The 14,836-nt window shown below is 40.7% G+C and overlaps 10 protein-coding genes across 10 annotated transcripts; 7 read left to right on the top strand and 3 right to left on the bottom strand.

Annotated features, from left to right (window-relative positions):
- Positions 1-421: 421 nt before the first annotated feature.
- ATC70_009836 (uncharacterized protein) lies at positions 422-2,032 on the top strand (the record flags this gene model as incomplete). The annotated part of the gene is made up of 1 exon (XM_064829063.1): positions 422-2,032. The coding sequence occupies one exon, from the start codon at positions 422-424 to the stop codon at positions 2,030-2,032; it is 1,611 nt and encodes a 536-aa protein (XP_064686265.1).
- An 8-nt stretch (positions 2,033-2,040) lies between these two features.
- ATC70_009835 (uncharacterized protein) lies at positions 2,041-3,030 on the bottom strand (the record flags this gene model as incomplete). Its single annotated transcript, XM_064829062.1, has 1 exon — positions 2,041-3,030. One exon carries the CDS (start codon positions 3,028-3,030, stop codon positions 2,041-2,043), a length of 990 nt encoding a protein of 329 aa, XP_064686264.1.
- Positions 3,031-3,273: 243 nt separating this feature from the next.
- On the bottom strand, positions 3,274-4,708 carry ATC70_009834 (uncharacterized protein; the record flags this gene model as incomplete). The annotated part of the gene is made up of 4 exons (XM_064829061.1): positions 3,274-3,314; positions 3,374-4,106; positions 4,167-4,527; positions 4,590-4,708. 4 exons carry the CDS (start codon positions 4,706-4,708, stop codon positions 3,274-3,276), a joined length of 1,254 nt encoding a protein of 417 aa, XP_064686263.1.
- Positions 4,709-6,127: 1,419 nt separating this feature from the next.
- ATC70_009833 (uncharacterized protein) lies at positions 6,128-6,741 on the top strand (the record flags this gene model as incomplete). Its single annotated transcript, XM_064829060.1, has 5 exons — positions 6,128-6,158; positions 6,226-6,260; positions 6,320-6,370; positions 6,555-6,569; positions 6,637-6,741. 5 exons carry the CDS (start codon positions 6,128-6,130, stop codon positions 6,739-6,741), a joined length of 237 nt encoding a protein of 78 aa, XP_064686262.1.
- Positions 6,742-6,870: 129 nt separating this feature from the next.
- Positions 6,871-7,234, bottom strand: ATC70_009832 (uncharacterized protein; the record flags this gene model as incomplete). Its single annotated transcript, XM_064829059.1, has 2 exons — positions 6,871-7,095; positions 7,172-7,234. The coding sequence occupies 2 exons, from the start codon at positions 7,232-7,234 to the stop codon at positions 6,871-6,873; spliced, it is 288 nt and encodes a 95-aa protein (XP_064686261.1).
- A 133-nt stretch (positions 7,235-7,367) lies between these two features.
- GNA1_3 (Glucosamine-phosphate N-acetyltransferase-like protein) lies at positions 7,368-7,954 on the top strand (the record flags this gene model as incomplete). The annotated part of the gene is made up of 4 exons (XM_064829058.1): positions 7,368-7,427; positions 7,483-7,505; positions 7,607-7,721; positions 7,775-7,954. The coding sequence occupies 4 exons, from the start codon at positions 7,368-7,370 to the stop codon at positions 7,952-7,954; spliced, it is 378 nt and encodes a 125-aa protein (XP_064686260.1).
- A 142-nt stretch (positions 7,955-8,096) lies between these two features.
- On the top strand, positions 8,097-9,820 carry ATC70_009830 (uncharacterized protein; the record flags this gene model as incomplete). Its single annotated transcript, XM_064829057.1, has 4 exons — positions 8,097-8,313; positions 8,369-8,397; positions 8,454-8,848; positions 8,908-9,820. 4 exons carry the CDS (start codon positions 8,097-8,099, stop codon positions 9,818-9,820), a joined length of 1,554 nt encoding a protein of 517 aa, XP_064686259.1.
- Positions 9,821-9,999: 179 nt separating this feature from the next.
- ATC70_009829 (uncharacterized protein) lies at positions 10,000-10,615 on the top strand (the record flags this gene model as incomplete). The annotated part of the gene is made up of 4 exons (XM_064829056.1): positions 10,000-10,096; positions 10,170-10,213; positions 10,270-10,466; positions 10,522-10,615. The coding sequence occupies 4 exons, from the start codon at positions 10,000-10,002 to the stop codon at positions 10,613-10,615; spliced, it is 432 nt and encodes a 143-aa protein (XP_064686258.1).
- Positions 10,616-12,824: 2,209 nt separating this feature from the next.
- HGT20_20 (Bifunctional purine biosynthesis protein PurH) lies at positions 12,825-13,349 on the top strand (the record flags this gene model as incomplete). The annotated part of the gene is made up of 1 exon (XM_064829055.1): positions 12,825-13,349. The coding sequence occupies one exon, from the start codon at positions 12,825-12,827 to the stop codon at positions 13,347-13,349; it is 525 nt and encodes a 174-aa protein (XP_064686257.1).
- Positions 13,350-13,380: 31 nt separating this feature from the next.
- Positions 13,381-14,832, top strand: ARV1 (sterol homeostasis protein; the record flags this gene model as incomplete). The annotated part of the gene is made up of 1 exon (XM_064829054.1): positions 13,381-14,832. One exon carries the CDS (start codon positions 13,381-13,383, stop codon positions 14,830-14,832), a length of 1,452 nt encoding a protein of 483 aa, XP_064686256.1.
- Positions 14,833-14,836: the final 4 nt, after the last annotated feature.

Here is a 14,836-nt window from a genome sequence, read left to right as displayed (position 1 = left end):
GATTCGTTCAAGAGCAAAACAACATCTCCATGTATACGTATAAGTATTGAGAATTAATAACAAGCAGGGCTCCAAGCATTTGCGTCGTCATGGAAAGAGACAAGTGTAAATGTATAGCATTATGTGTTCTATTTCTTGCAACATGTAATCTGCAAGTGCAACCATCCCATCAGCTCTATTTTTAACCACCACGCCTGCTGTGGTTCAAATAGATCCCGAGTTGTATATAAAAAGCGTCATTGTCAAACTTTCGAAAGAATCAATGTGGTTTGATCTCTCCTTCTTTACCTATTGATACCCTAAACACGACTTTATGTTCACTTCTCTACCTCATTCTACTCATGATACATTACCAAATATTATAAAAGAAGAGGGGAAAGCACCTGCACTGGTAGCACAAATTGAACACCTGCAATTCCAAATGGCAGCAACCAACGAGCGTAGTAAGCATGTGGAGCACGAGCTGGCCAGCATGCGCACCACAAATATGAAGCTATGGAGCTTGAGTGATAAGCAATCAGCACTGATAGATGCTTTGGAGTCAAAATTGAATCAAACTGCTGACATGAAGCGAGAGATGAGGCAACTCGAACTGGAACGCCATGGCATGGAAGGTGCATTGCAAACGCTGCAATGTCTAGCTTTGAAGCAGGATAAAGATACAGCGAGGGTATTGGACGAGATTGCCATGTTGCAGCAGCAACAGCCATCACATAATACCACACAGATCAGTAGTAATGATAGCTCTCTCGATCAACAACGGACACGAGCATTAGAAAATCGAGTGGAGGAACTTGACAATTACATTAATAAACTGCAGAAACATCATACCTCTCAAGAAGAGACCGAAAGGTGGAGAAATACCGCGCAACTACAAGCAGCCAAAATCAATGCATTAGAAAAGAGAATTGGCTTGCTAGTAAATGAGCTACTCATGCACCAAACAGCTCTCAGAGAGGGTGATACAAGTGGTATGGTTGCCAGCCTTCAGGATAACATTGTGAGGTTGCAGCAAGAAAAAATGGCTGCAGAAGCCGACTTTGAAAGCAGCTATGAAGCTGCCGTCAATGAAAACGACAAATTGTCCCAACTAGCAAATCAGCAATCATACCAAATACAACAACTGCAAACTGCATTAACAGAATCACATCAACTACTTGGAGAGCAACAAAGCATCAAGCAGGCCTATGATGCTTTGAAGAAAGAATACGAGTTGATGGAAAAACTGAACCAGGAACTCGTGGCAGTGAATAAACAATCACATTCGGTAGCCAGCAGACAATCCACCACATCAGTCGCCTCTGTGTACAGAAAGAGAAGAACGCCTAATCAAATGTCTGTGGATGAAAAGCCTCGTTTGATCAGCTGGGTGCAAGAAAAGCTAGATACATCGTGTGCTATGGATGTCTTGCAAAAGGTATCACATTTAGCGGATGAAAACATGCAGTTGGCTCTTATGGTGGATGACTTGGAGACACAGATCATGTCGCAGCGCCATCATTTGTCACAGCAAGTCAAGACATTGGAGTGCGATGTCATGCATCTGACGGTACTCAACAATCAGCTGGAGCGTCAGATAGAAGCACCAGCGCGATCCAGTCGATCCAGTGCTGCCACCAACTCTACACATCACATACGACGAGACGATACGCCGCCATCAGTGTTATCCGATTCCTTGGTCAGCAAACATCGATCCGCAACACCCAATGTGCCACCACCCACTGAACCTCCCAACCAGCCACTCCCGCCCACACCTCCTGTATCCGAGCAATTCGATACGCAACTTCGATCCTACCGCATCAAACTCGAGATGGCAGAAAATCAAGTGAGAGCAGATCAGGAACGAGTGCAGAAACTAGCATCTGACATGGAAAACAACCAGCAGGAAATGCAAAATCAGTGCAGCCAGATACAAAAAGACCTTGATCGCGAAAGACGACAAAGGCAAAAAGCGGAACAAGCACATGCCATACTAGAAAAGAGATTGCAAGATGTGATGAACAGCAAAAAGAATAAATTTCTGTGCTTCTAGTGTATATTTTATTTGGCAGGCAATTTTTGTACGTTTTTTTGAGCGTTATCAAACTTACGGATTACCAGCTTACATTCAATTTCACGACACAAGTTGGGCAAAGCGTTCTTATCCATGCGATCAAAGAAGGTGAGACCAGCACCTCTTTCCACAGCATCCAAGGGCACCTGGAATGCAGTTAAAGGCGTTTGATCAGGGATAGGCTGGTTGGGTAATACAAAGGCACCGACGCTGTATTTGCCTTGGTGATGTGTCAGGATGACCTTGTAAAAGTGAGTGGGAACAGCCACGTTGGGTGGATTGCCGATCATTTGGTATTTGACGTAGAATTTACCATCAGCTTCTTGATGTGGCAAATACAAGGGACCCGTAAACACATACACATCAGAGAACTTGGCGGTCAATTGACGACAGAAATGCTCCAAATGAGCCCAATAATCTCGGTTGAATCCTTCGCCTACTTGTGGTGCAATGTTGGTCAAGTAAAAGGTCTCGTTCATGGAAACTTGGCTATTCTTGACATCAGCAGCTGGTACCATGTGTCCACGATCAAACCCGCTTCTAAAATAGTCGTTGAGCTTGGCTTGGAATTGAGGTGGAATATGATCGTCTTCTTTAAAGGTGGATTTTTGACGATCTACATCATCGCCTCGTTTCAAACTGGCTGCAGTCAAATGTTCTGCTACCCAGTTAGGGTTGCGATCACGACGGTTGTAGGAAGTGACATAAGCGTTACGGTATACAATGTCGCTTACTGGACCGGGAAATCCAAAGGGCAAAATGGTTCTGGCCTTTTCCATGTTGCTCAGGTTGGGTCCTCCAACTGAAGCAGAGGTTTGAGTGGATGGTGGTGATGGTGGTGGTGGTGGTCTATTGACAGGCACATTGACAGCAGGACGAACAGCAGGCTTTTGGGTGAACTTTTGATAGGCTGCAAAGGAAACAACACCAAGTGCTGCTCCTCCTAATACTAGAGTAGCTTTTTCTGCGGTTGCCATGGTGATGTGTGTGGGATAAACGAAAGAAAAGAAATTTAAAGTTTGGGACCTGGATAAATGTTGATAGGTGGCTTGATATAGCCCCGCTCTTGTGATTCGTCCCTTGCTTGCCCCTTTGATCCACCTGTGCGTATTGTGTGATTCAATCATGGAGATGCTTTATTTTGTTTTAAAGGGGTATTTGATTAGCAAAAAAGATAAGTATGTAAGGTGGATATAAACAATAAAGAGTGGAGCCCATTTTTACAGTTTGGTTTCTTGTCTGGGTCCTGACCCATTGGGATCTAAGGATACATTGAGTGAATACCACATTAGCAACATCATTGGCATTGCATTTTCTTACCTAGCCATGTCCGCATTCTATTCATTGCACTTGTTGCACTGGATTCACTGGCACTTCTTGCACTGCTTGCAGATCCACTGCCACCACCAGCACCACCCGCTGCTGCCCCACTTGCAGAAGCATTACTCGAAGCGGCCGTTTTTCGGTCCATCATGATATAGTGCATCTGCATTCTGAGTCCATGGCAGATGGCTCTCAGGCTCTGTAACTCTTCCTGCAAACGGAACGTCTCTGTCATCAATGCCATATTCTGCTTCAATTCCAAAGAGGCAATGTTGGCTGATAGTGTCTCCAATTCGTTATTCATGCGCTGATTTTCCGATAAAACAGATTCGTTGCGTGCTTCTTCTGGTATATCTGGATCTGTCATGAAATGCCCCGGAAACATCAAATCCAATTGCTGCGTTAAGCTCTCGATGTGCTGTCGTGACTCAGACTGCTGTCTTTTCAATGATTCGTTCTCTCGATGCACCTGTTGCAGCTCATTCAACAAAGCTTTCTCGGATTGCTGTTGCTTGTACAAGTAATGCTTGATAGATTCGTATGGACAAGTGGATAAATGAGCTGCCAGCACTTGTCGCTGATCTGTCCAGTTGCATCCAAACTCTTCATGCGTGCATTTGATCTTGAATTGAGGGCATTCGTTGATATGTGAAACATGTTCAGATCTGGGTCTTGAAGTGTCACAGTACTGGCAAGTGATGATCTCGGAGGGGCAGAGATTGTAGTGATCCTGTATCCACATACGGCATCAGCAATGCGGATCATACAAAGAAGGTGAGAAATGGCTTACCTCGAGCTCAAAAGCACGCAGCTTCTTTTTGCACATATTGCATTCGAGTATTCTATATTTGCAAGTCTCTGCATGTGATTGTAAATCCTTCTTCAGCAATAGCTCTTTGCACTCTTCCAATTCGCACGGTGCCATGGTATATTCACAATCATTCTTCAAATGTGATTCGATAAATTGGCGTTGTCCTACGTGGGGACATCCTTGTTCATGGCGAGGACAGTAAACGAGTAGTTCGTTCACCATATTACTAATAATCTTGGCTGCTGGTTCAAAATCGTCTTTTCCAAGTGATGTTCTATCAATGGGACATACAGGTGAAGCTTCTATTGCTTGGAATATGCAGTGTTGACAGAATGTATGCCTGAGCAAGTACCTTAGTAACAAGCTCTTTTTTCCCCACTCTAGCTAACCTAGCCCACTTACCCACATCGAGATATCACTGGGTCAATGAATGGATTCTGACATATACAACATATTAAATTGTCATTGGTGGCACCGACAAAACGGAGCGTTCTCAAGTCGACTTGCAAACCCTCTGTCATTTGTTTGTTGGATATGTAGAGAAAGTGGAGAGAGAGAGAGAGAAAGAGCAAAATTCATAATGCTCTTTTTTTTTTAATTTTCTCACATGCAGCAGGTGTGAAGCTTCAAATGACGCCAAAAAAAGGACCAGTAATATGGGATTGACATGTGCTAAACTTATAAAGAAAATGTAAATCCGTACCTTGAGAAGATATAACTTACGCAGGGCTGAATCAGGTTTGGCTGCAGAGGACATATTGATGTGAAAATCGTCTACGCGTATTGATCAAGACCTACATTTCGTTGATGTTAGTGCCAAAAATGTGTCGTCTATCCATAAGTGTGCAGCTCATCCTGCCGTACTGATAGACGGATCTCTTGAGGCACGTAGCACTCCATGGCAGCCAGGAGTGTTTCGAGCAATATCTATCCTCGATATCAATTCAGGGCCACCAGTTTCCTAGAACCCAAATGCCACTGGACGTTTTTATCTTAACTTTTAGGAGGTTTCTTAACTCTAGTGCTCAAGCAACGTATTTTCAGATTACCAGTAATCCTGTAATACTTTGTCTGGAAGAGTGCCAAGTAGTTTGGCACCATTGGACATGCTTCGAATTACGCCACGATAAAGATTCGGACCGTAGGGAGTGCATAGAAACCGCACATAGCAATGCTAGTGTATTAGCGGAGATTAGCATTAGCTTCCTGTATTAAAGATGCAAGCAAATGTATGTTTAAATGAATGAAAAGAATGGTATATAAGCAGTACTGTCTATAAGATATCAATTTAACATCATAGGTCTAGTCTCACTGCTTGAGTTTGACGCGTGCTTCTGCAACCAAATTAGCCCAAACATGATCATATCACCTAAAATGAAATCACTGGTGGATGCGATGATCAGACCCTCTTTGATCACCAGCTTGTTTGATCTGCTGTGCGCTCTCTTCCGATATTAATTAAAGAGTAGTTGTTTGCTGAGCGAGTACTTAGCGATGTCTTTCATGCTGAATTACCACACCTAAAAGCATCCGCATGTTCTTAGACCAATGTAACTGTCGCTTGACATGCCCGTCAATTGATCTAGTACCGAAAAAAAAAGCTTAGATAAACAACATGGCGCAAATCGGGAGCATGCGAATACTGATCATCTGTGCCTTTCATATCAAGAGCAACACTTAAGCCACTAAATAGTGCGGGTGCACATCCTTTTTGGCATGAAAAAACAAACCCAAACTTCCCATGTCATTGGCAAGAAAATAAATAAGCTGACGGCTTTTAATAGTGTATTAGATGGAAGCCGCTTCATAATTGGCTCATTATTATAAAATGGCAAAAAGATTTAATGTTTGGAGCAAGGTTAAAAAGAGAAATTTTCATAATAATAACTTCCTTTCACTTAATATCCTTCATATAAAAAAGTTTATTTTCTAAATTCAAGATGGCTAAAGAGAAAATTCAAAAGAAATCACGTAAGTTTTGCTCTTTCTTGTGCCCGCAAAAGCGTGTTGCTCATAAGAAAAACTCGTGTAAATGTAGCAAAGAAGATGAGTCCCTATAACCAGTTCATGAAGGTAAGCCGTTTTGTCTAGATGGACGTATCAATTGGTACTCAAACGCCCTCTTGCTCTAGACTGAACTCGCCAAGGTTAAGGAAGCCAATGCTGGTATTACTCACAAGGATGTAAGTACATTTGCTATATGATTGACAACCCAATGTCTTGTTCTGAATGGAAATTTTCCTTTTTCCAAGCACATACATTGCGTGTTGTTTTTCCACTCTTTACGTAAGAGAGGAAAAATTTTCAGATGTTATATCATCATACCGCTACCAAACATTCGCTAATATACACTTGTTTATAATATAGGCTTTCAAGTTGGCTGTAAATATATCATTGATTGTCGTGTGTTTGTAGCCTGAGGTTTAATTAACGCAATTCTTCTGTTTAGGCTCAAAACTGGAGCAAGGCTCCTGAGAACCCCAAGAACAAGAAGGAGGACAAAAAGGAGGACAAGAAGGAGGAAAAGGCTGCTGAAGCCACTGAAGAGAAATAGACTTCTCCACTCCATCACTATCATTTTTCATTATCTTTGTCAATACGCTTATTCTCTTTTACAAATAAATCCCTTTTTTTTTTTATGAGTTAAATCATTGCTGTGTGAAATGTACAATTTTAATTAAATTTAAGAGTTTTGATCTTGCTTTCGATCATTGTTGGTATCTTCAAAACTAGGTCGATTTGTGGATGAGGATGGGTCTGTCTCGCTGTCTTCGCTGTGTATATTATTGGCGTACATGGATGCTTTGAAGAAGGTATAGACGAGATTCATCTTTTGTTCGACTTGTCTTAATTTTTCAATGGCTTGCTTTGTCTCTACATTGTTCACTCTTTCTATCGTCGCATTGAGCTAAACATTGGATGAGTTAATTGATTCGTTTCATTGTCTAGTCAAGCAAACAACCAAAAAAAAAAAAAAAAAAAACCTTGTTTATGTTCTCTATCAACTGCTCTGTTTCTGTAAGGATGGCTTCTTGATAAGTCACCATGTTGTCGAAAGAGTGAATTGAACGCGAGAACAACGCAGACGCGAGATCTGGAAATACGAAATCCATGTCATTGTGACCATTCAGCTTCTTTTTTCTTTCCAGTGGATTGCCATCCTACCATTCTTTGATAATCATGGCTGCTGTAGTAGAACCTCTAACCATGTTTATTGTGGTCCGAAAGGATCTTGCAAAGGTACGCAATGCGCTTAGCTTTTTTTATGGCAATTTTGATTGAACATGCTTGATAGAATCTCCAATGGTCAACAGGCAGGTAAAAAAAAAAAAAAAAAAAAAAAAAAAAAAAAAAAAAAAGAGAGAGAGACGGCACAGTATATGGAGAAGTAGTATTTACTTATGCAAATTGGTTCACAGCGTAATGACACAGGCTTGCCATGCTGCCACCGCCATCTTACACATCACGCGCGAGGATGAGAATACAAAAGAATACCTTTCAGATCTAGACAATATGCGAAAAGTGGTTCTTGAGGTAATTTACAGACTGTCGCCACCAATGATTTGACTAATGTTGAGTCTCTGCAGACCAAAAACGAAGGCTCCTTGGAGAAACTAGCTACCATTCTTACAGAACATCAAGTACCCTACAAGAAATGGATTGAACAGCCAGAGAACATCCCTGCTGCCTTGGCAACAGCACCTTTACGCTCCAGAAGCCCAGAGGTACTGGAAGCATTCAAGAAATGCTGCTCTCTTTACAGATAAAGCAGTCCAAGAGTGATGGGCAATGGATCCAAATCATATAAATGACAATAAAAAGTTTTTACTTGGTCTCTACTTGTATATGAAAAGAAGCTTCGTTCGTCTTTTTCGTAGTAATTCCATTCAATACAACGCCTCAAAAATTATGTCTACCTCAGCAACTTCCGAAATCGATATCACTCAATACAACACTGTAACAGAAGGAAAAGCTACCATTCTTTTCCCCAAGAAGAATGAGGTCTTTTATAATCCTGTTCAACAGTTCAATCGTGACATGTCCATTGCTGCTATTCGCACCTGGAGTGAGATCTACAATCAAGAGAAGGCTGAGCGCATTGAAAAGAGACTTGCAAAGGCCAAAGGTATGTGCACACTTCATGGCGCAATCAAATGTCAATTTTAACGCATTGAAATCAGATGAAGAATCTATCGAGAAATTGCAAAAGGTTTGTAACCAACATACATTCCAGGAAACCATCTATTCACAGTGAAACCACAACAGTCTTTGGATGATGTCAAGACTTCCAACAACTTTGTCGTCCTCGAGGCACTTGCTGCTAGTGGTTTGAGATCCGTCCGTTATGCTAAAGAAATCCCGAGATTAAAGCAGGTTGTCTGTAACGACATTGAATTAGACGCAATGGAAGCTATCAAGCGTAATGTGAAATACAATGGATTAACAGAGGAATTAGTAAAGCCCAACCATGGTGATGCTATGCGTGTCATGTACGATTGTGTTGGCACTGATAACAAGTTTGATGTTATTGATTTGGACCCCTACGGAAGTGCTGCTCCTTTTGTGGATGGTGCTGTTCAAGCTGTTTCTGAGGGTGGTTTGCTGTGTGTCACTTGCACTGATCTGGCCATTCTTGCTGGCTCAATGCATCCCGAAACATGGTAAGATCAGAGAGATGGGGCTACAAATGGACACATTTTGACTGACAGATCCCATCTAGTTTTGGTAAATATGGTGGTATGCCTTTGAAAAACATGTTTCCCCACGAAATGGCTCTTCGTTTAGTGTTACAAATGCTGCAGACTTCAGCTGGTCGTTACAAGCGCCATATTGTTCCTCTCGCATCATGCAGCATCGATTTCTATTTGCGAGTATTCGTGCGTGTATATACATCACCCAAAGAAGTCAAAAAATCTGCTAGTAAAATGGCCATTGTCTACGAATGTTCGGGATGTCATGCCTTCTCCACACAGCCTCTCGGTAAAATCAGTGTCAAAGATAATGGTGGTGAGAAGCACACACCTGCTACAGGCCCTTCTGTCAACAGTCTCTGTGAGAATTGTAACAGCACACATCACATCGGCGGTCCTGCTTGGGGCGATAAGATCCACGACGATGAATTTGTAGCCAAGATGTTGCAACATGTGAAGAACAACGAATCCAGCTATGGCACTGCTAAGCGCATGATTGGCATGCTGTCTGTTATCAAGGAAGAGATCCATGTACCTTTCTATTGGACACTCGCAAGATTGTGTGGTACTTTGCATTGTAATAGTATTCCCATCTTGGATCTTTTCTCTGCTATCTTGAATGCTGGTTATCAAGTGTCTGCTGCTCATGCTGGTAAGCAATCTATCAAAACCGATGCACCTTCGCCTGTCGTTTGGGATATTATGAGAGCTTGGGTTAAGAAGAATCCTGTCGTGATGAACAATATTCCAGAAAACTCACCTGCAAGAACCCTTCTTGCCAAAGAACCTACAATCACTGTTGACTTCACAAGGCATCCAAAGGCTGTTTCTGAATCTAGATCAGAGCATTTAGTGCGCTACCAAGTTAACCCCACTGCCAATTGGGGACCTAAAGCTAGAGCAGGTCAAAAGAGAAAAACTGACGAACAAGTCTTTGAATAAACCCTTTCGACCTATTCAATGTTGTAAATCTAATTTGAACCTCAGTTGTGTGAGAGAACAATCTTTTGTATATCTTACCTCTTTTTCTCTGTTTTCCTCCTTCTTCTTTTTGTTTCTTATTACTATATCCAATAATCAGCATGTCAACAGGTCAACACAAATTTCAATCTTTCCAAACCATGACGGGGGCTTCAACCCGAGACCAAACTATCGAGGAACGTTACGGTATCCCTGAGAACTTTTTAGAGATTGAAGTAAAAAATCCTCAAACACATGGTTAGTATTTGTAGTTTATTGCCAAGCTTTCAGGCAGCATGCAAGTTGGTAAGGTATTGATAGTCTGTTGTAGGATTTGGCCGCAAAATGTATACCGATTACGAGATTCTTTGCAGAGTAAGTAGCTGTTATATTATTGAGGATGAGATTAGACGCTGATGGTTCGATTGTAGACAAATATCCCGGCTTTCAAGTTGAAACAGTCTGCAGTTCGCAGAAGATACAGTGATTTCGAATGGTTCAGAGATGTTTTGGAGCGTGAATCGACAAGAGTCAACATTCCCCCTTTACCAGGAAAGGTTTTCACAAACAGATTCGCTGATGATGTTATTGAGCAACGCAGAGAGGGTTTAGAGAGATTCCTACAAATGTAAGTTTGGGTTGATGAAGGTTTCTTAGCACCTGTATTCATTTAAAATTTATAGTGTTGCTGGACATCCTTTATTACAGACTGGTAGTAAAGTGCTTGCTGCTTTTATTCAAGACCCAAATTTCAGTCGTGATAACTACAATTATTAATTTACCCTTCTCTCATCTTTTTTTTTTTTTTTTTTCATAATCTCCTTCTGCCATCACACCTTAAACGTTATATTACATTGATATATTTATATATGTAATGAAATGCTGTATAAAAATAATAATATTGCTGCTTTTCCTTCTTATTAGAGAGTATCATCAGATGTTTTTCTTTTGTCATTAAATTTGCTGAGCAATCTAAATCTCGAGCCGTAAAAGCTGGTAGTTGCTCAAGATACTCCATCATCTCTTATATACTCGCAACGTGACAGACAGTTCTGCCATGCCGTACAGCCTATTTTCTTCGCCTTTGGAAAACAGCACACGTACAGCTATAAGCAATAGACTGCCGAATTCATGGCTCCATGAAACGCCCATGTTAAATGTTCCTACGATGAAGAGGTTGCCACACAAACGGTCAGTATAGGGCGGTATCACGTGACAAAAACTTTTTTTTTGTTTGTCTGGAATACATCCACTATGATCTGCATTCCGACAGTTCATCCAGTTACCAGATTTAGATATAAACTGTATGTACACTGGATTAGATGTACGATATCGATTTATACTATGAGAAGATATGGACTTCAGATACGCTAGTACTATAAGATTCATACTATATAAGATATAGGCTATAGATGGCACCACGGACATGGATGGCACTATAGACTTATACTTGTATTCCGACATTGACTACGGATGTTTACCATATCTGGATAGGCACCAAGATTAATGCAATATGAGCTTGTTGCTTCAGATGTGCACTTCATGATCCACGCTATAAGACACATGCTTATATCCGTGATACTAGCTACAGATACTTTATGTACTACAGACTTGTACTATATATGAGACATGCTATAGACATGCATACGATATGCTATAGACATGCCATATATCCAGATACATGCTAAAGATGTATGCTTAGCGATATACACTCAGATATGTACTATTAATATAGACTAAGAAGACTGTACCTATCGGATACATGCTGCTAGATCGATATTAATTATCCTTATAGAAAGGATAGATCAGGGTACTTCGGATGAGAGTCTAATTATTCATCCAGACAGAGCTAAATCATGATTAGCTTGCTGGAGTTGTCTTTTAGCATGATTAGACATTAGTTGATCTGAGTTGACTTATTTGTTAATCTAATTAATAGAACTTTTATCCATTGTTATAGTATATAAGAAGGATCATCTACCTCGCCAGTAGAGAGACTTCAGTTTACTTTACACCTGTCAGTTTGATAATAAAATATACCTTTATCAAGTTGACATTACTGTTTTTTTTAATCTTTTTTTTCCGTGAATTTTAGTCTATCAAGCCTCAAATTCCACACCTCCTTCGAAGACGATGATGAAGGTGATGCAGTTAATAGTAAAACTGATGACGATTGCAGTGAAATCAGGTTTAATGGATTTCACAAAAAAAATAAAGCAAAGGTAAAATACAATAGAAATCAACTGTATTTTATTTTGTGTATAAAATGAACTGAAGATCCTGGAATTGAGTAAAAAAAAGAAGAGTATTTATACATTTGCATCTAGCTTGTAGGATTAGTGATGATAGAGAGCAATAGGTGCTGCTATTGCGATATCTGGCAAATGTTGTTGATTTTTGATTTAAAGTGGTAATCAATGCAGGAGCACTGGCCATAAGGGTCGATTTGAGTAACCTTGATGGGCTTGGGTGAGCTATCGTCATAGCATGATTTAATGTAACCTTGATGGTTTAAAGTGTGATGTTTGTTATTGAAGCATGGAATCCTTTATCTGGGATATTGTGCAACTATGGCAGCAGGGCATAGTTGTCATATTTGAATATGCTTGTTATTGATTTAATTCTATTTGGATAAAGATACCATCACCTATTACGACCATCATGGGTGTGATTGAATACACTGTGATCAGGAGTGATTCATTCACACGATGTGCGATATAAGCGTGTATCTTTACTTTAGTATTTTTAAATGGGTTTTTGATGTACATTTGAGCGCTTTCATTAATAATAGATCCAAATAGCATGAATTTGAATGAGTGCTATTTGATGAACTTTGGTTTTCAATTAAGTTGCGTTTGGGTGGCTATTTCATTACAACGATAATGCTGCCAATGCAGTTGAAACTGAAATCGATGGCGATGATGTCGAACAAGAAGTTACAAGGCCTATTACCACCATTAGAAGAGCCCAGCAAAACATTAGCGTAATGCAATTTTATGTTCATCGATTGCAAGTGAGATCCAACGCAGGAATGCTGCATTATTTCGGCCGGCTACTACTCCATCAATATGTAGTGGACATGTATGTGAAGGTTGAACATCGACGTTTGGAATATCTACGAAATAACCAGGGATCGTTAAGAACAGAGCTGTATTCAGGGCTTACAGATGCAGCGGTACCTGATAGCACCATCTCCACTGAGGAGATTGGTAAGCAAATTATTTTACCCTCATCACCTACTGGATCACCAAGATCAATGCAGCAGTTATATCAGGATTCAATGGCAATGGTTTCTTCATTGGGTAAACCAAGCTATTTCATAACATTTACCTGCAATCCAAACTGGCCCGAAATTGTCAATGAATTACGCAACGGTGGTTTGAGCCCAACTGACAACAGACCGGATCTGTGTGCACGAGTTTTCGACATGAAGCTCAAGGAGTTGATTTCTGATATTAAGACAAAACCATACATCTTTGGTAATGTCATTGGCTTTTACTCATGTCGTTGAATTTCAGAAACGTGGCCTGCCACATGCTCATATGGTGATTATTGTGGATGAACCGAGCAGACCTACTCTTGAAAAGTATGATAAGTATGTCAGTGCCGAACTCCCAGATCAAAGCAAGCACCCCAAAGCGTATGCTACAGTCGTTAGAAACATGATGCATACTCCATGCGGAAAAAACATCAATAAAAAAAGGCCATGCTTAGATGATAATTTCAAGTGCACCAAGCAATATCCAAAGCAATACGCCGAAGAGACTTTCATCGATTCAAAAGAATTTGTTCATTACGAACGACGAAGTCAACCAAGAAGCATGCCTGTCAAATTTGGGGATTATTATGCAGATAATCGATGGGTCGTACCTCATAACTTATACTTGGTGACAAAGTATGATGCTCATATCAACGTTGAAATTTGCGCAGGAGCCCAGGCAATCAAATATCTTCACAAATATATCACAAAGGGTAGTGACAAATCTCAAGTCAAATTAAGTAGAGACCAAGCCCAAGATGTCAATATCACAACCAACGGCAATACTGCCACTTCTACTATGACAGCAGCATCCACCTCTACGGTCACATCATCTGCTCCTACAGTAGGGCAGCCTCAAGAAGATAATAGCGATAGAGACGAGATCTCAACTTGGGTCAATGCCAGATACATTTCCACGTCTGAAGCTTGCTGGCGCTTACTTGGAAAGAGTTTACACTCTACTTTTCCGTCAGTCACTCGACTGGCAGTTGATCTTCCAGATCAGCACAGGGTGTACTTTAACAACACTACTATTGCCAATGTCGTAAATGCTGCCACAGCAAAGAAGACTACTCTGCAAGCATTTTTTGAATTGAACGCATCAGGAGACGTCTTTGCGCAGAATTTGCTTTATATTGATGTCCCAAGACATTCTTCATTCGACAAAAAGCAGAAAAAATGGGTAAAAAGAAGGCGAGGCATCAACAGCCAGAACCGTGTTAAAGGGATAGGCAGAATGTATTTCGTGCCTCCAAGTGCTGCTAATATGGAGAAATACTGCATGCGTCTACTTTTATTGCATGTTCGTGGCCCTCAAAGCTTTGATAATTTAAAAAACGTCCATGGTGTTCAATATGTCACATTTCGTGAAGCTGCTCAATCCATGGGACTCTTAGCAAACGAGGATGAATGGCATTTTTGTCTGGATGAAGGATATGCGATGATAAGAACTGGATCCTCTCAGGTGCGAGATCTTTTTGTAACCATTCTGATATTTTGCACTATCTCCACCTACAAACAACTATGGGATGATCACAAGGTTCAACTGTCTGAAGACTTTATTCATGAAATTCAACAATCTCAAGCTGTTCCACAAGAATTGACTGATGCTCAGCTGGAATTTTGCTATCAAAAGGCATTGACTGACATTAGTAGAAAATTAATGACGCATGGAAAATCAGTCAAGAATTATCCTGAGCTGCCCCAAATCGATGAATCTGTTCTCAATCAGTAGGATG

This window comes from Mucor velutinosus (genome assembly GCF_035048745.1).
Source record: "Mucor velutinosus strain NIH1002 chromosome Unknown tig00001563, whole genome shotgun sequence".
Classification (NCBI taxonomy): domain Eukaryota; kingdom Fungi; phylum Mucoromycota; class Mucoromycetes; order Mucorales; family Mucoraceae; genus Mucor; species Mucor velutinosus.
The sequence above is the reverse complement of the archived record's forward strand: the minus strand, read 5'-3'. Positions and strand labels throughout refer to the sequence as shown.